Genomic DNA, 24,016 nt, shown 5'->3' with positions numbered 1-24,016 from the left:
CTGAACTCACCAGGGATTGGTGGGGGGAAAGGAGCGTGAGGGGAAGGTTAATTCCTCTCTGTTTTAAAATACAAGGAGTTTGAATCAGTGGAGCCTCTCAGGGTAGCCCAGGGAAGAAAGTCTGGGAGGGGGAAAGCGGGGTGGGGGGGGGAGAGATGGTTTATTTCTCCTGGTTTTAAGACCCAAGAGGTTTGGGTCTTGGGTTTCCCAGGGAAGGTTTTGGGGGAACACTATATTTTGGCTGGTGGTGGCGCTATCAGATCTAAGCTACAAATTAAGCTTAGAAGTGTCCATGCAGGTCCCCACTTTTGGACGCTAAAGTTCAAACTGGGGGAAAAATACCTTGACAGAGGGGAAGGCCTCCCCTGATGGAAAAATCAGAGTTGGAATATGGACTCACTTTCCTGGAAAAGCTCGCTGAGCTCATGGACTTGGCCAGGAAGAATTTACCCTAGGCCCAAGGGAAGCGTGATGGTTCTCATTCCCGTCAGAAAGAGCAAACTACAGGCTGCCTGGGATGGGCCCTTTAAGGTCATCAAGCAGCTGAATAAGACAAACTATGTAGTGAAACCCTTGCAGGCAGAGAGTCCATAAAAATGTTACATTTCTTCTGTGACGATAAGAGCCTCAATAGTTGAACACATCTTTATGAAACTTATTCAACATAAGAATGGCCATACTGGGTCAGACCAAAGGTCCATCTAGCTCAGTACCCTGTCCTCCAACAGTGGCCAATGCCAGGTGCCGCAGAGGAAATGAAGAGAACAGGTAATCATCAAGTAATCTACCCCAATCACTCATTCCCAGCTTCAGGCAAACAGAGGCTATGGACATCGTCCCTCTATCCAACAGATTTTGCTATTTAAAGCAGATTCACCCAGTCCCTTAACTGTCATCATAAAGACACACGTACATATGCTGGACATGGACATTAGAGAAGCAATCTGCTACAAATAAGTGGAAAAACTTTTACATTTTTACCTTTCTTGTATGATTCTCAGGGCCAAATGTTTAACAGACCTCCTTAAAGGCTTCCTCAACATTTGTAGGCAGATTTATGTGCATGGCAAATTGGTCAGTTACATGTAGTTTCTGGATTTGCATAAGACTTTGTGCAAATGCTGAGATTTGGCCATAAAAGATCTGTTAGCTAGCACTCAAAGAGGAAACTAAAACGTACTTCTAAAGCAGATAGGTAATTTATTTACTGGCTTTGAAATACTGGCTCCACCTGTTCAGTCTCTACTGCCTGTCCATTAGTCCTTCCCAGAAAGTCAGTAACAAAAATATCTACTTTTATAAATAAAATATTTGCATGTCAAGAAGGGCCACCATCAAGGTGAGTTGTCCTAACTCCTTACAACAAGTTATCATGTGTATGTTAAATTGAGGGGAAAAACAATCAGTAAAGAAACTGATTTTTGTTTTATACTTCCAGGAATGCACAACAGAAGCAGGAAACAATCCCCCTGCCAATCCCAGATGAAGACCTGGCTGCAGCAACACATGCCTTTACCATCCGCTCAACTTCCTCAATCAGCCCAATCTAGATGAAGCTTCAACTGGTCCAGCATGCTGGAACTACTCCTGACAGCAGCAATGCAGTGTCTCCACAGTGCAGGATTTGCTTTGAGGTCTTAGCCCTAATCTATAAAGCTCCAATAATGGGAACTAGATCAGGGGCTCTGTTCAACCCTTCAAGAACACCAATCCACACAAAAAAATATGACTGACAGAGCTTGCAGGGGAAAAAACAACACTCACTGCTCAAGTTACACTTCCCTCTGGAGCTGAGATCCCTTGCCTGTGGAGCATTCCTCTGCTGAAGATCAGGAAGAGCCCATATATTTTACAAAATAAAATGCTGGAATATCCTTGAAGGCCTGCTCCCAATAGAGGACAATGGGGCAAACTTCAAAATGTGTCCCATTCCATAAATACACAATGCACTCCATAGGGCTCATTTTCTATACATCAACGAACAATTCTTTTTTTGTTTTGTTTTTTTAATAATGGTGTTGGCCACCTACATAATGTACTATGGGGATGGTGATTTTACTCATGGCTAGGGTAGATACATACTCTGCAGCAGCTGGACATGGCACCAGCTGCACAATTACCTAGTGCTTCTATTTTGTGAATTAGATGGGGAGGATGTGATCCTTTATTTGGATTTATTTTCTAGTTTGGGGAATCACAGCTTGCTATGCCAGTGAGCAAACTAGTCAGGTGATCTCAGGTTCCTCTGTGTGTATGGAATAGGCACATGCATGTATAGAAATGAACTGATGTCTGCATGGATATGTTCTGCTTCACCCCATCCCCTTACTTCTTTTTGCTGTCCAGCATGTTGAGAGTGACGAACACACAAGCAATCCTGAACCATGCAGGTCATGACCTCAGACAGCTAGTGAACTGGTAAAAAAGGAGTATTTAAGAAAGCATATAATTACAGGAAAAATTAAAGTACACAGTTTTTGGAGGGAGTAGCTAAATTGGGGCTAATGGAACGGAGTCATTTAGACATATATGCATACCTGGTTGGATGGTCTCTACACTACGCTGTTTAAGACCCTCTATCAAGACTTTCCAGGGCTTGGCATTTATACCTGGGAAGAGGAAGAGTTCTGCTCTTAGGTTGAAATAATCCTGGGAAATGTAGTTCAGGAAATGACTAGAATCATTTTAATTAGATGAATTGCAGCATCAAGTCTGTTCTATTACCCTGAGCTATGTCTCAGAACTGTTTTACCATAAAAGATCCCACATTCTGTCTGCCTTTGAAGAACATAATTAGGGCACTGACAAACATTTAGCATCAGATTTTCAAAAGGCTACAATGGTGGGAGCAGGCAGGTATGGAGCACTTTTGAAAGTCTGGCCACTTCACTAAAGCACCCAAATGGGAACTGAGCTCTTGAAAAAGTGGCAACAAGGGATCAAAGCTGCTACAGCACACACTTTTAGCATCTTACTTGTAAAGTTTCCCACTGAAGTCAGGGGGATGACTTGTGGAGTAAAAGTACTGCTCAGTGAAAGTAAAGGGGAGAGGAAGCCAGCCCTTAATGCACAGAATGTGCCTTTTCTAGTTTGAAGTTTATTTATTGTTCCAAGACAGCATAATCTATGTAGAATAAAAAAATAAAAAGACACCACATTTGGGCTAGGCCAGAAGCTAAGTAAATTCAAATCTTACCAGTAATACTTATCTCATCCAAAAAAGAAATTTCAAGCAGGCAATCTTTGATTTCATTTTGTATGAAATTTCTTCCAAAGGACTTATGGAATATGGAAATAAAAATTTCAAATGCAAGTGGAACCTGCAGTTATTGCTCTCACTCCCTTACCTTGGATCCAATATGGGCAAAGTAAATCACTTCATATTAATTTGCTGCTGAAAGAACCCCTTCTGCAGATGGGGGTCTGGCAACACATGTACTCACACAATATCAAAGTGGCCAAGGACAGTCAGTCGTTTACTCTTTGCCAAAGGTGCTATCACCAGTGAGACTGGCCTTGGAAGGAAGTAGGAGCTGGATGTAGACTAGGGCTGAGATACAGCACTTGCCATGAGATGTAGGAAAAGAGACAGTGAACAAGGAAAACTACAAAAATATAGTTGTTTCAGACATGCTGCAGTTAAAGTAATGTAAGAAAAAGCATGGTAACAGGGTTTACTCACCACGATGCACTTCCTCATGGCCAGGCATGGCATCACAGTCTCCTTGTGGGGTAGCAGCCCTTGTCAACAGTCACTCTGGGGCTGTGGTGGTTTCTTTCACATAACTCATCCCTCCAGCCAGGGCACAGTCTTTAGCCCATTCCTTCCAGGGTCAGCTATCCAAACTAAAGACCAAAACTATCTAACAGAAATAAAAAGCTTCCACCCTCTCCACAGCTCTTCTTCAGCAAGGTCACATTCAGCCTGTAGCACCCTTGCTGGGCTCAGCTACCCTTGTACACCACTTCCTTGGGGCTGGTAGGGGAATCCAGTCCCAACCTCAGTTCTGGGTTCCAGCCCAGGGCCCTGTACTGCACAGCTACATCAAATCCTCTACCCATATTGCAGTTCTCCCTGCGCTATTTCCTTCCTTCCTCATCTCTTTCCTTCCCTTCTAGGTCTCCAAATCTGTTCCCTGGTTATCCCAGGTGCCTCCTTACTCACTCAAAACCCTGAAGGCATCTTCTGACTCCCAGAATTTTCTTTCCTCCAGCCCTTCCTCAGCTGGGCCCACTCAGCAGTTAAACCTGAAATCACCTAATTTCTCTCAGGTGGGGCCCATTCTGTAATCAGGGCTGGCTTAGTCAGGGGCTCTCTATTATTATCTCAGAGCTCTGGATGATCTCTGAGTGTTGATCTCTCTCTCTCTATTTCTCCATATATATATATATATATGAATTTTATTGTCAGGCTCTGGCTCTGACCCTCTTACACCAATCTCTGTAACTGACTTCTACTCTGGATTCTTCTAATGATATTTGGCCAGCCAATGGTGCCATGCTGCATTCCATGAGCTGAGTATCTGGCCCATTGTTCTCATGTTGGGCCAGACTCTGCCACCCTTATGTTGACTAGTACAATACCCCACAAGCAACCCCCATTGAAATCAGTGTTAGGAGAGTGAGGTATTACTCAGTGTAAATAGGGCAGGAAGAATCTTGCCTATTAGGTCTAACTATTCTTTCTACATGTAGCAATGTGAATTAAAGGCTGTTTTCTAAATACTACACTTTTAAAAGTAGATTTTCTCCCTGTCTAATGCAGCTACCATCTTGTCCTTAAGAGGCAGCATGTTACAGTCACTGTGTTTTCTCTGTTGTGGAAAAATTTCTATTTGTTCAGTCTTCGGGCCCAATTCTGAGACGTGCTGAGCACCCACTAGTTCAGTGGGAGATCAGGGTGCTCAGGACCTTGCAGAAAGCGGTTAGTGCCTCTTAAGGTTAAGCCCTTTCTTTGATGTTTTTCCTTGACCTGAATAAAAACAAATCTAGACTGAAGAGTATGTTTTACTTTGTGAGTAGGAGCATGAAAAACATCATTCCTGTGACAATCACCTTTGCCATACCCTGTGGTGGTTCTTTACCTTATGTAAGTTTTTGTGTGTAGGTAACAACTATAGCACCTCTGCCTTGTCTATTTATGTCCTTCTGCTTGTACGTTAGTCTGTGTTGTGAGCCTGTGTGTCATATCAGTGCACTTACATTTTCTCATACATTATACAAAGAAGTATCTGACAGATGTTCAAGGAGCAGATTTACACCATACAGATTTATACATGGGGAGAATCGATGCATTCTGATTCGCATATTTAGCATATCTTTTTGAAAGTCATAACATTTCAACATAGAAGACAGTTTAACATTTTATTATTTTGCCAATGTCAGTTGCATACATGCTGTAAATATCTGTGCATTTGACCATCACCAGCATGAGTACACAGTCAAGTAATTGAAACCAATCACCCTCCTAGGTATGAAATTGTTCTTTTGTGTAATTAGTTGTGTTGAAAGGTTGCCACGTTATCAGACATTCAGATGAATATAGGCCAAGATGAGCTTGTCTTTTAGCCAAAAAGTTCCCCAAGGTTGGAAAGTCCCTCAAGGGAAATTAGGATTAAAGGGGTTTATTTGATGGCCCTTACAGGTTATCTAGCACAGTTTTGGTCTAACAGGGAGATGAAGCTGTCCATAAAGGAAAAGTACAGGCAAGCTTGACACAGATCAAGAGAGAGGAAAAAGAGAAGAAATAATGTGGGAAATATACCATGAATTTTGTTGTGGTGCCATAATTGTGAGATGAACAGTAGGCGTAAGGGAAATATAGAAGATAATTATTTAGACCTAGTTTGAAGATCTGTTATTTTCCTAAAAGATATTTATGGACTGGACAGCTCAACAGCATTTGGCATTTTAGAAAATCTCTAGCTTTGTGAAACAGTTTTTATGATGGTGGCAGTGTTACCCGGGTTCTTTCAACTCAAAGCTCTTGGTAACTTTTACTCTGTGCGAGGTGGTGTCAGGAAATAAATCTGGGGAGACACGGCCGTCCGATCGATAGACTGCTGGCAGAACCAGGACAACACAAGAATGTTTTCACTTAAAACTAAGCAGCAGCCCATCTGCCAGTGGGGAACACAAGATGCATCCAGAGGGAGAGTCCCATCCTGAAGAGTCCCACTACCTCAAACTTTTCCCCTTATTTTATACATTAGTAACACAATGACACGTCCCTTGAAGAAAATTTGTTAAGCAAGCAGTTTCAGTGGTCAACCAAGAGGTTTTCTTCTGATTACTGATTAACCAGGTGTGGGTTTTTCCCAGAGTTTGCAGGCTTGAGGTCCTAATAGATATTCCTGAGGGCACATCCTACTCTTCTAAAATGTATGTATCAGCAACTTCAACACAATTCTTATCAGGAAGGACATGGGTAAAACTATCCTTTCTGTGGCACCCAAATGCCCCCCCCCCCCCCCAGCCTTGGTCAAGCTAAGGCTATTGTATGGCTACTTCATGGCCTGCTGACTTGGCTGCTCTTAGCAATAAGCAATAGTGGTTTAAGGCACTTTATTGATTCTGAAATCTGAAATCTCCCCATATAGCAGGACAATAAACATTACAGTGTCAAGTGGAATGGAGAAAATATCCTCCCCAAAACAAAAACGGTGGAACAGTAAACTGGGTGCCTTGTATAAATATACAGGGATGAACATGAAGAAAAAAGACACTAAAAATTGTGAAAAGAAACCACCACAGGAAAAATATGTATTTCGCTTTCTGTGTTTTTTGACAGGTGGGATATGAATTTCCTCCACGGTTAAGAATCGAAAAAAGATTCAAAAATCAGTAGGAGTGCTTCTTCCAGGTCCAGTTATAAAGTAGCCAAAATCTCATGAGCAGGTCTAAAAATGGGATTTTTTTTTTCATGAAAAGAGTTGGTGCCACCCCTGGCCTTGCTGACTTTCTTGGTTTCCTATAGATGCCAACAGAATATGGCAACAACAGTCTATTTGGATGATATACACCTGTTTTTTCTATCCTATGCTTTTCCCCAGTTTAGTCATTATTGATGGGGAGTTTACATAAAGCCTCTGAAGACAGTATGTAAAAGTGAAGAGTTAAAATGGCCTGCTTGAAGAGAGATTACATCAAGTTGCTTCTATGCTTTGGGTGGCCCAAAATTTTTCTTGGCCATTCTGTCAAAGTAAAGTGTCTACATTTTATATGCTAATCTCTAGTGTTTTCATTAGAGCAATTTCCCCCCTCAGCAGGTCATCCAAGTTTGGGAAATACAGAAAAATCACGATGCTACTTGTTTGTATTATAGGGTAATATACCACCATTTTCAATCCTGTGTAGCACATTATAGAATGCAATAAAGTATGGGATCCTACCTGGGTTAGCCTCGCTCCATATCAGTTTTGCAGTTTTGACATCAAACTGATTTGCCTTGGTGCTTCAGAACAGCTAGCATGCACTCTGCTTCATCTTTGCTTTAGAGTTAAGCAAGGAAAAGTGGTCAGACAAAAGGATAAAATAAGATGGCATGGATATGGAATTGACAGTTTTGCCATTAGTCAAACAAGCAGCATTTGGTCATGGCCACGCACATACATTGTGCTTCTATGCAGAAGATGACGACTATGTATTAGCAACTTGGAATGCACTAGCTGGTGCATAGCTTTGCCCCCTTGTTTGTGAACCACATTTCCTTGGGCAATGTAGTAGTCTGGGGCACCTGGACTGCATCTTTTAACATTATCTTGAGCACTAGATATATACCCTGTACTTGGGGAAAGGATCACTATACTTTATTCTGGCCCTGTATCTGCCTAGTCCTGAGAACTCCCAGTTATTGCTTTTGTTAGGTACAGCACTTGATTTCCATTGCTATTAGTCATTAAACTACCCTAATTATCCAAGGATCCAGGATTGTTCATTCTAATCCAATGTGTTCAAGTACATTTGAAAAATTTGGTAAAAGATTGTAAATAAGGATTAAAAACAAATCAACACGAGCTTTTTTTTCTTAAGCTTGAAAACCTGCTATACAGTGTAGATCTTAAGTTCATCTACTCCTGCTTATCTACCACATATCATCACTGCTTATGACATTATAAACAACTTGCTATGGAAGTTATGAGGTCAGAGAAAGGGGAAGATTATGATATGCAAATATCCTTAGCAAGAAAATGAGGCAAGAAATACAGAACACATGGGGCCAAATGGTGCCACCGCTCAACAAAGCTAAAAAAACTTGCTTTGGGTGGAATATTTAACCCCTTAGCCTGCTGGGCTGGCATGGAATAGCTGCACTGATGCTCTCATGGTACAGACAAATGGGGTTCCTGTACACCTCATACATTTGTTGTCATCTACTGCAGCACAGACCTGTCTAGTGGCTACACCCGCAGCCCTCCATTCTGTTGCAGAGAAAGGCACGACAGAGTCCAAGGGGCATAGAGACTTCCCAGCACACACCCTGCTCTCAGCACAGCACAGCTATTCTGCTTATATTCTGCTCTTGTTTATAAACAGAGAGTAGGGCAGCACGTGTGACTTAATATAGTGGTTAACTAGTTTCTAAAATGTTCGGGAGGTTTTCTACTCTAGGAGGTGCCAGCTTTCATTCTTTTACACAGCAAAACTGAGCAAAATTGAAGAATATGTCATCTGATCTTATGAGGTCTTGCCCAAGAAAAGCAAGACCACTTCATCTATTTACAATGTAGAGACAGTCTCCTTTTGTACAGCTTATAGCAGATCTAGAGTATCTTATATCCTGAGATGCAGGACTGAAGGAGATAGGCCTGGGAAAGACTTCTGTAACCGCAACACATTTTCAGTGTGTATATTTTCCTCACATAATGTGCCTGAACTGTTTTAAGCATTTTGCTCAATTTTACATAAGGTGGTTACATCTTTACAAAAGGAAATATGATCTTAAGTATAATGTACATGTACAATGTAGCATATGCAATATAAAGTGATGCTTCACGGCCAATGTAATATTATAACAAATATATACATATGGGACTCAGTTATGGCTCTAAGAGTGGAAGGGGAGCTGCACTGCCTGAGTGGTGGAGGTACAGAACTTCACACCATGAAAATGTTCCATTTCTTCTGGGAGGATTAGACCCTCAATAGCTGAACACATCTTTATGAAACTGTCGGTCAGAAGCAGCAGTGGCCCTGGCCTTGCGGCCAAGCAAGTCAGTATGTAGAGCTTTCCTCTGGGTGTCTTGTTATGGAAAGGACCAGAATATCCACAGCAACATGCTGAAACAGAACCTCAGTTATGAGGAGTGGCTGGAGTGGGGCCTTAACCTAGTCATATTGCACCTGGGAACCAAACAAACTCTTCTTCAAAGTCTAACTTTTTCATTACCCCTATAGTGCAGAGGAGAACCTCCTGACAATCATTCCATCACATTGTTTTTAAGCTGTGCTACGTAGAAGAATCTTTTAATGTACTTAAGAGCTATGTGATGTTATCCATCATCTATGACTTTAGGTCTTCCTGCGGGAAAGTCAACCACAGGTAGACAAAAAGGGAGGAAAACACGACTAATACATCCCTACTTAAGCTCACCCTTATCATCTCACTAGCAGGCAGGAGGAAATAGTTTGCCACGCTTTCATCACAGAAATAGATGATGCGATGGTTTTTGCACAGAACACAAAATCATTTCACACAGAGCACCCGAGTGGCTGAATCACTTCTAGGGCCTAGTCAGACATGCCTTCCGGTCCCTATCAGTGTGGTTCCATTACAGCCACCCTGCCAGGGCTGCCCCAGGCTAGAACAATGGGTGCCGGGGGTGGAAAGCTTCAAGTCATAAGAGCGACAAAAAGAATGGTCTCATTCATATACTGCGTTTACTTTCAGTACCCTGCAACATTTTCCCCTGGGATTTCACTCTGGTGTGGAATACAGATGCCCAACACTCCTGGAAAGTCATGGGAGAATGGGGAGCATAACCCAGGACAATCTGGGGGCTCTGGTAAGTCTATTTTCTCTGCTTTCGAGAGTGTCTTTCAAAAATTTGAAGCTAAAATCTCAAATTTCTTATAAAAGTGCAGGAAGACTTGGGAGACTGTAACCAAATTAGTATGCACAAAAATGTTTTCATGGTTTTTTCATGTGCTTTTTCTTTTTTAATTTCAGTGTTTTCTTCTTGAATTAAAACACATTTCCCTGCCATGATGGAAACTCCAGCACAAAAGTCTGTGCTAGGGCTTGAGAACCAGAAAATGAAATGTGACCACAGGAAGTGAAGAGAATTAAATAAACTAGAAGAATTTCCCTGCCCAAGCGGAGGAGAATGCAAATGTTAAAAGAGAAGGAACCAGCAAAAATGGTGAACACTGAATTTGATTTTTTTTTTAATTATTTGAATTCTTTCATCCCAGGGACACAATTGGTAAAAAATACATAATAGGACTTCTCTGCATAACCTCCTTCTGACCACATTATAAATCATAGTCATCCATGTGGGTACCTCTCTAGCATGTTACTATACTAATTGCTCATCCTGTTTTATAAATTAGTCTCAATTTTTCACTATTGTCACTATTGGAGCGATCAACAGGACATGGTATTCACACCTTCCAACTGCAACTATTCATCAGCTACAGTATGTATATAAAGACCTGGAAATAAACAATGAGTTAAGGCTTCATTTTCTCAGAGCATGCTAGCTCCTGTGCTTTCTCAGAAGGAAAATACCGATGGTTTGTGCTGTCTACATTTTAAATGTGCCTTCTAAATTGGAAGAAATGGTTAAAGTTGAGATTTGCCAATATTTTTGGACGGACTAACCCTTTCCTCCCATATTTACTTCTTCCATGTCTAGCAACCTTTAAATATTCCTAAACTATTTCTGTCTCTTAAATGAAGGAGTTTATGAATAGAAAGTGCACGGGCTGATGAACTGGAGGTCTTTTCCGTACCATTTTGGAATTGTGGATGATCTTCTTAAATTATAAAAATTAATGTATGATAAAAAGGCTGTATGTGTGTGGATCCAATATGAGTTAACAAGGTTGTGTACTGTCACAGGTGGTCACTTTCACAAAAAAGGAGGAAATGTAGTAAAAACTAGAAAACAGCAAGAAAAACAGAAAGAAAAACTCTGAAACCTCCAAGAAGGAAAATGTTGTAAACAGAAAATGATTACAGAAAATTCTCCAACCAAATACTTAAATTCAGAGACATGAAGGAAAGACACAACAATCTACACAAGACCCTCAACAAACTCCAGGCTCAAGGTTCCACACAAAGAAAAGGACTGTATAGACATCATCATGACCTCCAGGTGTTTGCTGCATGTTTGCCTCATACTGCTCTTCTCCACTGAAATCTCATCTCAGCTCTGTACCATGCTTCACTTCCAGCAGAACAAAGTGAACAAAGAGAGCTTGGAGCTTCTGAAGAAAATGAGTGGAAATTTCCCCTCACAATGCATACATGAAAGGGCAGCTTTCAAGCCGACCCAGGAAGTTTCCCAGCTCCCACTGTTTCAGAAGGAGAATGCCAAGGTGGCAATCCAAGCGATCCTCCAAGAGATCTTCAACATCTTTAGCAAAAACCTCACCCAAAGTACCTGGGATGGGACTTCTATAGTCAGGTTCCAAAATGGACTTTACCAGCAAATTCAGCGGCTGGAGGCATGTATGAGAGCACAGATGGAGAAGGACTTAACCAACCTAGAAAGTGAGGACCTCCAGAACACCAGTCGGAGAGTGAAACAATACTTTCAGGGGATAGATGCTTTCCTGAAAGAAAAGCAATACAGCCTGTGTGCCTGGGAGATCATTCTCATGGAAATACCCAGATGTTTTGTACTGATTGAGAAACTCACTAGAAGCCTTAGTAACTAAGGTACAGTACCAAGCTTTCCCCTGGAGTTCATGACCTAAGATTAGTATAATTTTTACAGCTGGATATGTTATATCAGAGGGGTAGCCGTGTTAGTCTGGATCTGTAAAAAGCAACAAAGTACACATATATGGAATCCTCAGGCACCTCACCAGCATTTTGGTCATCAGATAATGATACTTTCCTCCCTCCCACACCACAAAGTACTTTGACTTCGACATATGTAGTATGTTTCTATGATTATCATCATTGCTATTAATTAATCTGTACCCATGAGAACTATTTCTAGCATTCCAAGGTTTGAGAAGCTTCCTAGTGACTTTTAAAAAATATTTACATACTAAATGACTTGCGAGCTTATGTGTGGAAAAGATATTTTTATTTAATTTATTGAGATCAATTCAATGAAAATTATATTTTTTCCATTTGTGTTTCAACTATTTCCTATTTCATTTCAGCTCTGGATGCCGCAACTACTGAGGTTAAAACAGACGGATGCAGTGGAATCTCTCCTCTCTGCTGATTCTTCCCACAGTCATTTCTAACACTCCATAATGCTTGACGTATTATGCAATACATTCACTCTATTATGAAATTCCAGCTGCACAAACTACATTTTATGTGATAATTTTCTGTTCATTTACTGTGTTTAAAATGCTTAGAATTAAGGATACTGATGCAAAAAAGCTTCAAGACAATTAAGAATTTTAAAAGAAAGGGTTGGACCTTAAACATTGTTGACATTATGTGTTTGCTATATATTTCTATGGTTCAACTCTTCTCTGATCAAATCTCACCTCTGAACTGTAACATGCAGTATAACCACAGTTAAACAGCATAACACATGTGAACTGGAACAGCTTCCAAATAAAGAGGTGTGGATAATTTTCCTATAATGTCAGAACAAAGAGAGCGATTTCAGGTGGCAGCAAGAGGTTCTCAAGTTCTGAGGGTCCCTGCAGGAAAATGCCCCGGTGACAATCCAGGAAATCTTCCAACACATTTCCTGCTGCTTTTGCAAAAATCTCTCCCAAGCTACCTGAGATGGGAGTTCCATTCAGAGAGTCCAACATAGACTCATCAGCCAGCTGGGCATCTGAAGACATGTTTCGTTCCAATGATGGAAGATGAGACTCTCTAACCAGGAAGGAAGAAAGGACTTTCAGCTTACCAGGATGAAAGTGAAGAGATATCAGTTATTTCCTAGCAAAGAAGCAGTTCAGCCTCAGTGCTGGCAAGAGAATCCAAGTAGAATTAGAAAGTTTTCAACTATAGGACAAACTCACAAAGAAGTTTAGATATTAAAATACCAACCTTTTAAAAATATTAACTGAAATAAATTAATATTTTATACATGATGTAAAACAAGATGCAGTGGAATTTTAAAAGCTGTTGCTACTATTTATTCTATTTGTGCATTGTGGAAATATATTCAGATCATTTTACTGTATCTGTAACACTATATTTATGTCAGTCTACTATTTATTGATTCTTATTTATGACATCATAGGTATTTATTGCCTATAAATAAAATATTATATCATACAAAATGGGAGCCTCCAACTGTAGTGATTTGTATTAAAACACCTATATAAACAAAAACAAACCCCAAACCAAACCAACTCCAACTCTGTAATTGTTAATCCTTAAAACTCCAGTTCCAGAAAGCACTTGAGCATATGAGACTCATCCCACTGAAGTTCGTGCTTCAAGCTGGGAACACACTTAAATACACTGATGAATCTCAAGTTCACTGGTCTTCCATATGAAAAAAAATATTAACTGTGTAATAATTAGTCTTTCCACTGTAACAGACCACACGGATCTCTACTCCTTTTTCCTCTTCTACCCTTTACTAGATTATTTTTTCCCAACACTGGTAGTTGTAAATGGTTGGTGTAGTAAATGGTTATGTAAGGAGAGGCTAGTTTGGTGTTCTCTCCCTACCAGTCAAGTTTGCATGCCCTGCCAAAAACACACCAATTAAACTCATTTGTAACCAGCCTATCTATGCCCCCGCAAAATCAGGTCAGCCTGCATTCCACACCCCAATCTAAAATCAATTACGATTCTATGTATCCAGCATGTCTTCACAATATATTTACAAGCAATTGTCCCCCCTTTAAGTGTGTGTGCACACGCATTCCCAGCAGATTTGCATGTCCTCTCCTTCCCCGCAGCTGACTCCTTTGTATGTGCCCAGCCTAGACTAAATTCATTCTTGTGTGCCAGATAGTATAGCTCCTGATAGCTGGGTCAAGTGCACCCTCCCCCAGGGCCGCCCAGAGGATACAGGGGGCCTGAGGTCTTCAGCGGCGGGGGGCCCCCGCTTTGGCGGTAATTTGGTGGCGGGGGGTCCTTCCGCTCCAGGACCCGCTGCTGAAGTGCCCCGAGGACCTGCGGGCGGGGGCCCCCTGCTGCCGAATTACCGCCGAAGACCCGGCACTTTGGCGGTGGGTCCCGCTTTGGCGACAATTCGCTGGTGGGGGGTCCTTCCGCCCCAGCCGAAGACCTGGAGCAGAAGAAGCTCCAGGGGCCCGGGCCCCACGAGAGTTTTCCAGGGCCCATGGAGCAAGTGAAGGACCCCGCTCCGGGGCCCCTGAAAAACTCTCGTGGGGGCCCCTGCAGGGCCTGGGGCAAATTGACCCACTTGCCCCCCCCCCCCCCGGGCGGCCCTGAGCATTTACAGGGCTAAAGACTGGTAGAAGAGTGGGATGAAATGAGAAAAATGTGAAGATGGCTTGACGGTTTCGTGATGGAATAGTCATATACACGTTAGAAGTGTTCCATTCTTCTGCCACTGAAGGACATCTCCAGTGCTTTGTCCAACATAGTTCTAAATGTTCTCAAAAGATAGGGCATCTACCACTTTCTTTAGGAGATTATTCCAGTTCAGTGGATCTCAGTGTCAAGAAGTTTATCCTAAAATTCCAAATATTCCTTTTCTTCATTCCAGCCAATGTTTCTGGTTTTTCTTTTCCCACCCTAAGCAGTTCCCCTCCCTCCTTAAAATTTGCACTCTCCCTATACTTGTAGACTGTCATTTTGTTTTCTATAGTTGCCATTTTGCCAAAGTGTATCTGTTTAAACTAGGGTTGTCAATTAATTGCAGTTAACTCAAGCGATAAACTCAAAACAAATTAACTCAATTAAAAATTAATCAAAATTAATCAGTTTTAATCACTCTGTTCAACAATAATAGAATATCAATTTAAACTTACCATAAATATTTTTGGATGTTTTTCTACATTTTCTACATAGTATTTGTCAATTCACCTCATACAAGTACTGTAGTGCAATCTCTTTATCATGAAAGTGGAACTTACAAATGTAGAAATTTTTTTTATATATCTGCTCTCAAAAACAAAACAATGTAAACCTTTAGTTCCAATTCCACTCAGTAATACTTCTTGTTCTGCCAATCGCAAATACAAACAACTTTATTTACATTTACAGGAGATAATGCTGCCCACTTCTAATTTACAACGTCACCTAAAATATAAGAATGTAAAGTGAGCACAATACACTTTGTATTCTATGTTATAACTGAAATCAAAATATTTGAAAATGTGGAAAAACATCCAAAATATTTATAATACATTTAAATTGGTATTCTAGTATTGTTTAACAGTGTGATTAAAACTGTGATTAATTTTTTTACTTTCGCATTGAATTTTTTTAATTTTTAAATATTTGACAGCCCGAGTTTAAACAATCATCATATGTCAGTTCCTGCTGTTCTCTAATCATTTTTCCTACTCTTCTGTGAATTTGTCTTTGCCTTTCTGGCACTAAAATATCCAGAAATGAACACAATTGTCTAGGGAAGTGGTTCTCAACCAGGGGTCCGGGGGGCTGTGAGCAGGTTGTAGGAGGTGCACCAAGCAGGACCAGTGTTAGATATTCTGGGGTCCAGGGCAGGAAGTCTAAGCCCTGCCATGCCTGAACTCAACTTCATGTGGGGGCCTGGGCAATTGCCCTGCTTGCTACCCCTTAATCCCAGCCCTGGCTTTTCTATGCAGAAAAACAGTTGTTGTGGCACAGGTGGGCCATGGAGTTTTTATAGCATGTTGGGGGGTGGGGGAAGCTCAGAAAGAAAAAGGTTGAGGCAGGCCACGAATAAGGGACTGATACTGTGAAATGATTCACCTCTAATTTTACAGTCTGAACGCATCCCATGTGATCAACGGATAATAAGCTGACTGTCTCAACCTAGTTCCTGGAGTACAGATATCCACACTATAAACATCACCACCACAATTTTAGCAGAAAACTTCTTAAATCGGCCCAGAGAATGAAACTAACATCTCCTTACTAGAGATGACCCCTCCCCTGTGCGTGGTTGCAGCTTCATAGGATGTTTCTAGCTTGTGTAGCATCCTTAATGGCATTTTAAATATATTTTTCGTTGGGAAAAAGGACAGTGTTCATGAGAGGACATAACACACACAAGAAACTGAATCAGTGCCTTCTGAGCCATTTCAGTTGCTCAGGTACCGCTGCAGAATAGCGCGCTTACAGTTTATAGCTCATCCAGACAGGTGCTGGTCTCCGGATTGGGAATATAACGAGAGGTTTGAATGAGCTTATATGTAGTCTGAATTATTTCCAGTAAGAATGATGGAAGCTTTGCCCAGTTTACGCTAAAACTAAAGTTGACCATAACAATTCCAGGCGTTCACTACCACCTCCTGTCTACAACCAGTTAGCTAGCACTGCTTGGGCTCTAGGGGACTACCGTGTTTGCATCACACCCAGCCTCATGAAAATGTGCAAAAGACCATCAGTTTTGCGGAGGCATCAGAATCCCTGCATTGCCTCTTCCTGGGTAACTGCACATCAGAGCCTACCACACTGAATCCCAAGCTCTGTCTGCCTCAGCAATGCAAAACACTGGATCAATGTAAAGGACAGGCCAAAGAGAGGCAACATTTCTAACATTTCAGGGAAATTATGTTTCTAGGAGCTTCTCTTGCAACCAAGTTGCTGTTTCAAGACATTTCAGTTAAGACAGCAGAAGAGGGAGAGCACGGTCCATAAGGAAAAAGTCTGTGAGCAGCAGGAGAAGAGAAGTCAGGGTATCTACAGAGGGAGTCCAAGCAGTGGTTCTCAGCCAGAGGTACACATACCCCTGGGGGTACACAGAAACCTTCCAGGGGCCAGGGGTGCATCAACTCATTTAGATATTTGCCTAGTTTTAGAACGGACTAGTAAAAAGCACTAGCGAAGTCCGTGCAAACTAAAATGTCATGCAAAGACTTGTTTATACTGCTCTATATACTATACACTGAAATGTAAGTACAGTACAATATTTATAGTCCAACTGATTGATATTATAATGACATGATAAAAATGAGAAAGTCGGCAATCGTTCGGTAATAGCGGGACTGTGCCACTTTGGTATTGCTATGTCTGATTTGGTAAGTGAGCTGGAACACGGCGGTAGGAAGGCTGAAGGACACCCTGACTCCTGAAAGGGGTACAGGAGCGTGGCAAGGTGGAGAGCCACTGCTGTGGGGAAAAGAGAGCTGGCTAGACAGTCGGCTCCGCGGAGAGAGAGGACCAGGCAGGGGGATTTCCAGTGGGAAAAAAGAGCGTTAAAACCATGGCAAACAAACCTCATCAGCAGCAACCCCTCAAGAGCAAGAACTAGCTCCCAGCGGAGCACCTGAGAACGGGCCCAGGCCCCACCTGCAGCGCGTGCCCCGGCCCGTGCTCTCCGCGGGGCCAGTGACTTCCCGGGGACGTCACAGAGCGCGGCGCGGGGAGCCCCCTGGCGGCGGGGAAGGTTGCGCCTGCGTCAGTCCCGTTGCCTGGGCCGCTCAGCCCAGTGCCCTTCTCCTGATCGGCCCCCCCGACCTGGCCGCTCTGGGACGGGGGAGGCGGCTGCCGTGCGATCCAAGGCCGACGAAGGCAGCTCTCCCCTCCCGCCCTGCCAGTACTAAAGCACTACCCCTGGAGTTACTGCCCAGGCGGCTCCGGGCGGCACCACTGCTTCTCAGCTTTCCGCTGCGTTTACACAGAAGCTTGTCCAGGGTGCAAACGGGTATGACACCGCAGACGCGGTGTGTGTATCACTGTGTAGCTCTGAGGGCTTATTTTGTGTTTAGCACAGGAGTTCCCCTTAAAACTAAAAAGGAGTCCTTGTGGCACCTTAGAGACTACAATTTATTTGAGCATAAGCTTTCATGGGCTACAGCCCACATCATAGGATGCATGTTGTGGAAAATACAGTAGGAAGAGATCTACATACACCCAGTGTGTATGGTAACACCCATTGTTTCATGTTCGCTTATGCTCAGATAAAATTGTTAGCCTCTAAGGTGCCACAAGCATACCTGTTCTTTTTGCAGATACAGACTAACACAGCTGCAACTCTGAAACCTTAAAACTAGTTACTTGTACCAGCAAGGCTGTGCCCTACCTGTGCCTTGGTTTAAGAAAACAACCCCACTCTTAGTTACTTTCACCTTTGCAGCAGGTTCAACCTGCTGTTTGGTTTGTATGTGAGGATCCCTGCATTTGGAGAAAGTGTCAGCTGAATATTTGCTGTTTATCTTAACAGTTACAGTTTGTAAGGGTACTGATTACAGCGGTTAAATATGACAGCTTCCCTTTCTAGCAATGAAAAATGTAAGAGACAGAAAAATTAATAGTTCCAATCTAATGCCTGGAAATTAACAAATTTGGTGCCAATCATTATGGTACCTAATTACTGCTCACTTGCAAATGATTTTACTGTACTTATGTGTACAAATTAGGCACACATTCATGCACAATTGCCTACATGCAAGTGCGTGAAAATCTTGGTCTTAATATTTGAAAACAAGAAACAAAGATGATAATAACCAAAAACACGCGTTTTTATCAGCACACCAAGTAGTGCAGTCAGGGATCCACTCTCTGGACTAGCTGAATGATAGCAGCAGCCTGGTAGAGCTGGCCAATATATGTGCACAGCAGAGGGATAAGAATGCTTTGGCTTGACCTTTCTGTTGTCTTTCAAGGGGAGAGAGGATGAAAATGTACTCTTACTGCTCACAGTGCTGTCCCCACTGGGGAGACAGGTGGTACTACAGCTAAGTGAATATTTTTCCTCTTCTTTTACAACGGAACATTCCATATATATGCTTGTTTCTTTCCTTCGAATCCTGGCTTAATGGTAAGGAACTAAAAGGATATTGTTGAACACTATTTTATTTGGAAATATATGTATTGGTTCTCACCTAAGTACCCTATATTACGAAAATGATCAGTTATAGCTGATGAGGAAGGGGGCTTAATGGTTAAAAACTCAGCTTACTTCAGTTGTGCATACATTTTCAGTCTCTTCACCATACAGTTGAAGTTTCTCTTCCCTCACGATCTCAGCACTGTACAGCTCTTCTCCTTTCTACATCTCCGACTTAGTTCCTTCTTGCACCACTACCTTCACTCCACCCATGCATGTGCTCATCTGCTCCTTTTGTCTCCTTTATACCCAGAATAACCTCACATTATTTAATTTACACCAAGTTGCCCTCCCTCAACACAACTCTGAAAACTTACCTACTCTGTGCAGGATCCCCATGATAACGCTCACTCTAGAACTGCTTGTTGCACTACATCAGTTTGTATTAGGGATGTAAATATTGTTTAAAAAGTTAACCATTTAAACAACTAAAATTATATCATTTAAACTGTTAACCTATTAAAGGGAGAAGGGCTAGGGTTGCTCTGGCCAGTGAGAGGGGGACTGGGGCTGGGGTCAGGGTCAGCTGGTGTGACGCAGCCGGCATGCCAGGAATTAAAATTTGAAAGGAATTAAAAATCTAATACACGTTATCATATATGCTGTTTACCTTTTGTATTTCTCTGATCTTATGTGATGAAAGAACATTAATCTTTTGTTTCTAGACAATTTCACTTTCAAGACCTTATGCAATGACAGAATGTCAGGATTTTTTTAATTAAAAACACTAATTTGAAATCCAATTACACCCCAATGTCCTTTTAAATTTTATAGGGATTGTATATGTTGAAAGTACTTTATATTTCATTTGGTCAAATTGATCACTATTTGCCCTTATACTGAAATACCTGGCATTTAACAATGTTGCTATTCATATAGCAAATTTAATTTTTTTTATTAAGTTTTAAATGTATAAATCCAGGCAACTTCACTACTGGGGACTGTCCATACAGATTCCCCTCGGTGCCTAACCAGCAGCTGTCTGTCTCCTGCTGATGCAGGATTATGTGAAATGGGCTGCACACCTCAATGTGTCGAATATACCAGGGTGGGAAGGAATATAAGTACTGGGGGGGAGGACACAGAATTTGTCCAGAGGAGTGACATATGTAACATCACTTGGGGATGTGTCCCTCTCTGAGGCAAAACAGGCACCAGAAGTGCCTGCCATTAAGTAGCAATGAAGCTTTGTAGAAAAAGCATGTTTGGAATCCTAAGGATTTTGCTTCTGCCACATTGCTTAAGCCGCAGGTGTGGGTGCCTGACCACTTAAAATACATTTTTATCTACACAATAATTAAAGAACTAACTGTATGAACTAATACTAGCACAGTGCAGAAAAGGAGGACGACACTGGATGGGTTCTATCACAATGCCACATCTGATAAGCAGGATTAGGGGGTCATTGGGAATCTATGATATATATATTTGGCAGGTAGACATTTTAAAAAAACATCTGTCTGCTTGAATTTCAGCCTTAAGAGAGAAAGTTGAACAGTTTAACAAAAAACTAAATTATCCTTTATCACCCTACTTTTCCCGTTAAGGTATAAAGAGGACTTCAATGGATGTATATTCTGAGACTAGCAAAATATTTTCATTTTTATACTTAAAACTGACATTCTTATTACATACCTACTGCAGTTTCCAGTGTTATTAGTACTTAGAAAACATGAAGTGAATATTCCTCAGTGAACATCAGTTTACAAACTATACAATGTTATGCTATAACAGAATTACTTGTATTAGCCTGAAGTGCTCATTTGTTACAGCTGTGCAAAACGAGAGTATTTAATGTTTACCAACAGGCAGTTATTTATTACAGCTGAGAACTCTACATACAGTATTGCACACGTTATAGATGGACTGATTAACAAAACTATATTCATACATAAGTTACTAGCATTTACATAAACGTACTTTTAATAGATTGTGCGTTAGGTGCTTTAGTAAATATGACAACTCTCTTCAGAGACTATTTCATAGAATATGAAAGTATGAACTTTCACTCATAGAGCATATACAGGAATCCATGAATATGCAAAAGCCCTCAAGAACTCAAAACACAGAGTGAATACAGGGACAGCACTTTTACCAACCACCTGTTACATTCTTCTTTTTTTTTATTTTTTTAAACTTTCCAGTATAGAATAGATTTGCAAATGAGAGCATTAGTCTATCATTGGGACTCTTTTAGACATTAGCTCTACAATACCACATAGACTTGATTTTTTTGGCAGGACTGGAGGACTGTGGCATTAGAAATTCAAATCTATTGTGCTTGTTGTCAGGTTTTCCCTATATACTTTGTTACTGTTCTATAACTACTATATATAATAAAGCAACTATTTGTGTATGACAGCTGAATAAAGGAGAACTCCAGTGTTTTTACATCAAAATTGCATATATTACAAAATAATTAAAATTCAAGTATGAATATTAATTAAGCAATACATGTGGAAGCTTCAACCTTTTATTCTTGTGGGCTGTGCTGCCTACTGCAGGGAGGATGCCAGATTTATCTCCTCCTCCCTCAGCCAGTTCTAGCTGCATTTCCACTCCCTCAACAGGTAACAGTCCACAGTTCTCCCTCTCAAGTACCAATAAACAGCTCTCCAGAATGAATTCACCCCACATAGTCAATCTCCAAGCTTTATGCCTTATTCAGTCCCATCTCCTTCAACCACTCCAACTCCTTCCTTATTTAAAGTCAGGATTCAGGTACTCCTTGTGAGCTCCCTTCCATCTCCTCCCCTTCCCCCCGCACTCTTTTTGGCCAACTTTCAGCTCAACTATTCTAGTAACAATAGCTTCTTCCCCTCTCTACTCCTCCTGTAAGCTGCACAAGTGAGTGGCTTGGTGCATACATGGACACTTAAATTACTCTGGCTTTCCGGAAAGCCTGGAGAGATATTTACCGATACCGGAGTAGTTGCGGAGGAGGTGCTGAAGAATGATACACATTGGGAAGATTAGTGTGTAGCCAGAAGGATCTTAATGTGCAAGAGGGAAATAAAACTAGTTTCTTTCTATCGAAGCAAATGGCTTCTTCCAAGCAATAGGTTTTCTCTTCCCTTAAATTAATGCCTGGTGTCAGTTTAATAAAAAAGCTAATTTCATTGATTTTATACAAGTCAAAGATTCTTTAGTGTTTTTTAAACTACAGTGGAATTTTCCTTTTACAAAGTTACCTTCACCTCAAACAACTGTTGAACAGAATTTAGAGTCAACCTTACCAGGGAAAACCTAACATCTACTCAAGTTACCAATGAGGTTTGAGCTGTGACAGAAAGTCAGTCATGAGTATGACCACCAGAAAGTAACAAAAATCCTTCTACCATCATAAAACAATTTCCTTCTTCAATGACCAGACAGCATAGGGGGAATACATACATGTACCAGGTTGGAAGCAGTTTAGGAATTTTGCTGTCTTGGTCAACTGGGGGAAAAGACAGAAAAATGGGATGTCGGAAAAGGAGGCCTGTGCACATTCTGCCTTAAATTCAAATGGTTGAAGATGTTGCATTATTCTTAAACACCACACTACTTGTCTTCTTGCCCGCAACAAAGATTTCCTTTCCTTGTAGCAAGGACAAACATTTATACAGGCACTAAGATAACTCAAAATGAAAGGGTGAGCATAACTTTGGAGACTTGAATTAGCTCATTCCAACATGTAACCATGGTTGGTGACATAACATATGAAAATTTTAGCATTAGAAGGGGGGATTTCCTCTCTCTTAGAGCTTATTCATTTTTTTTTTGAGAACAGACCACCAGTAAATCCATAAAGCATCAAGGGGTGAAGACATTGGAAACCTGTCAGATGTGTGTGTGTTCTTTTTAAATGAGTGTAAGTTAATTCTGAAACCTATTCATATATTTTATTTTACCATTTTCTTCTAATTAAAGCAGAATGCATACAGAGTGTGTCCTTACAGAACACTTTTTGGGGGGCTGTTAGGGATGAAGGAGAGGAAAATGACAAAAGGAGCAATATTGAGATTTATTTCCCTTCACATATAAAAACACAGAAGTGCTACTGCGCCTAGCTGTTCTTACTGTCTAGAGCCCAATTCACCCCAAATTACTGCATAAATACACCAGTGCTGAAATTTAACACACAGGTTACATTTCCAAAATGCATTCACTTTATTTTCCTTGAAATGCAGCCACACTTTACAAAGCCTAAAAACCTGAAAGAAATGTGACAGCTTTAAAAAGTCACACTGATGAAGAAGTGTTTCATGGTGTTAAAAGCCAAGGTAATAGTCCTGAGATTTCAAATATTAAAGCTTTCTCCACAGCCGCATGTTCCTTTGATGTTTGGATTATTGAAAACAAATTCACTGGATAGTTTGTCTTCTACATAGTCCATTTCAGTTCCTAGAAGTGTCAGTTGTGCTTTCTTTTCAATAAACACTCTGACTCCTTGAATGGGACAAAAACAAAACAACTGTTATGTAATCTGACACAGGTCTTATCTACCAGATTGTACTGTAACACAACTGATATAAAATGAAGCTAAAAACTGAGGTCTGTCACTGAAATTATTGATGCATTTTCTTACTTTCAAGATATTCATTCTTTTCTTGCCTCTGCTAAAGAACTCAAAGTTGAGATTACTATCACTTGCTAACTGTAAATGGTTGAGTACTGATATAATGGTATACTTATTTACACTTCATGAGGGGTCATGCCAATGTATTTGTGTAACTGTGCGATAAAGTGCAGCTTTGACATTCCCACAGACTGGAATAAGATGTAAATTTTAAATAGTGATGTTGTACTCAAAGTACTATACGGGATCTTTTCAGGGGGATTAAGGCAAAACGCCACATTTATTAGTAATACAGGTATTAATTAATACTCTATCATATGCATATGATATATTACAGTCATGC

At 41.0% G+C, this 24,016-nt stretch overlaps 2 protein-coding genes and 1 long non-coding RNA gene across 3 annotated transcripts in view; 1 reads left to right on the top strand and 2 right to left on the bottom strand.

Annotated features, from left to right (window-relative positions):
• Window positions 1-3,140, bottom strand: part of LOC142047059 (uncharacterized) — a 12,431-nt gene extending 9,291 nt beyond the window's left edge. The window contains exons 1-2 of the long non-coding RNA XR_012656203.1: window positions 2,538-3,140; window positions 2,330-2,415 (exon numbers count right to left, since the gene is read on the bottom strand). This is a non-coding gene — a long non-coding RNA (uncharacterized LOC142047059). The remainder of the gene's footprint in view (window positions 1-2,329; window positions 2,416-2,537) is intronic.
• Window positions 3,141-10,898: 7,758 nt separating this feature from the next.
• On the top strand, window positions 10,899-12,386 carry LOC142047058 (interferon beta-like). The gene has a single exon (XM_075067524.1). It carries the CDS (start codon window positions 11,308-11,310, stop codon window positions 11,881-11,883), a length of 576 nt encoding a protein of 191 aa, XP_074923625.1. The 5' UTR covers window positions 10,899-11,307; the 3' UTR covers window positions 11,884-12,386.
• Window positions 12,387-20,902: 8,516 nt separating this feature from the next.
• Window positions 20,903-24,016, bottom strand: part of LOC116837970 (iron-sulfur cluster assembly 1 homolog, mitochondrial) — a 21,805-nt gene continuing 18,691 nt past the window's right edge. Inside the window, exon 4 of the mRNA XM_032802917.2 lies at window positions 20,903-23,543. Within this exon, the coding sequence (XP_032658808.1) occupies window positions 23,395-23,543 (149 nt within the window). The 3' untranslated portion in view covers window positions 20,903-23,394. The remainder of the gene's footprint in view (window positions 23,544-24,016) is intronic.

Source organism: Chelonoidis abingdonii, chromosome 6 (genome assembly GCF_003597395.2).
Source record: "Chelonoidis abingdonii isolate Lonesome George chromosome 6, CheloAbing_2.0, whole genome shotgun sequence".
Taxonomy (NCBI): Eukaryota; Metazoa; Chordata; order Testudines; family Testudinidae; genus Chelonoidis; species Chelonoidis abingdonii.
The sequence above is the reverse complement of the archived record's forward strand: the minus strand, read 5'-3'. Positions and strand labels throughout refer to the sequence as shown.

Bases quoted from the DNA above. Each gene is read 5' to 3' on its own strand.
- LOC142047058 (XM_075067524.1), top strand. From the start codon at position 11,308: ATGACCTCCAGGTGTTTGCTGCATGTTTGCCTCATACTGCTCTTCTCC.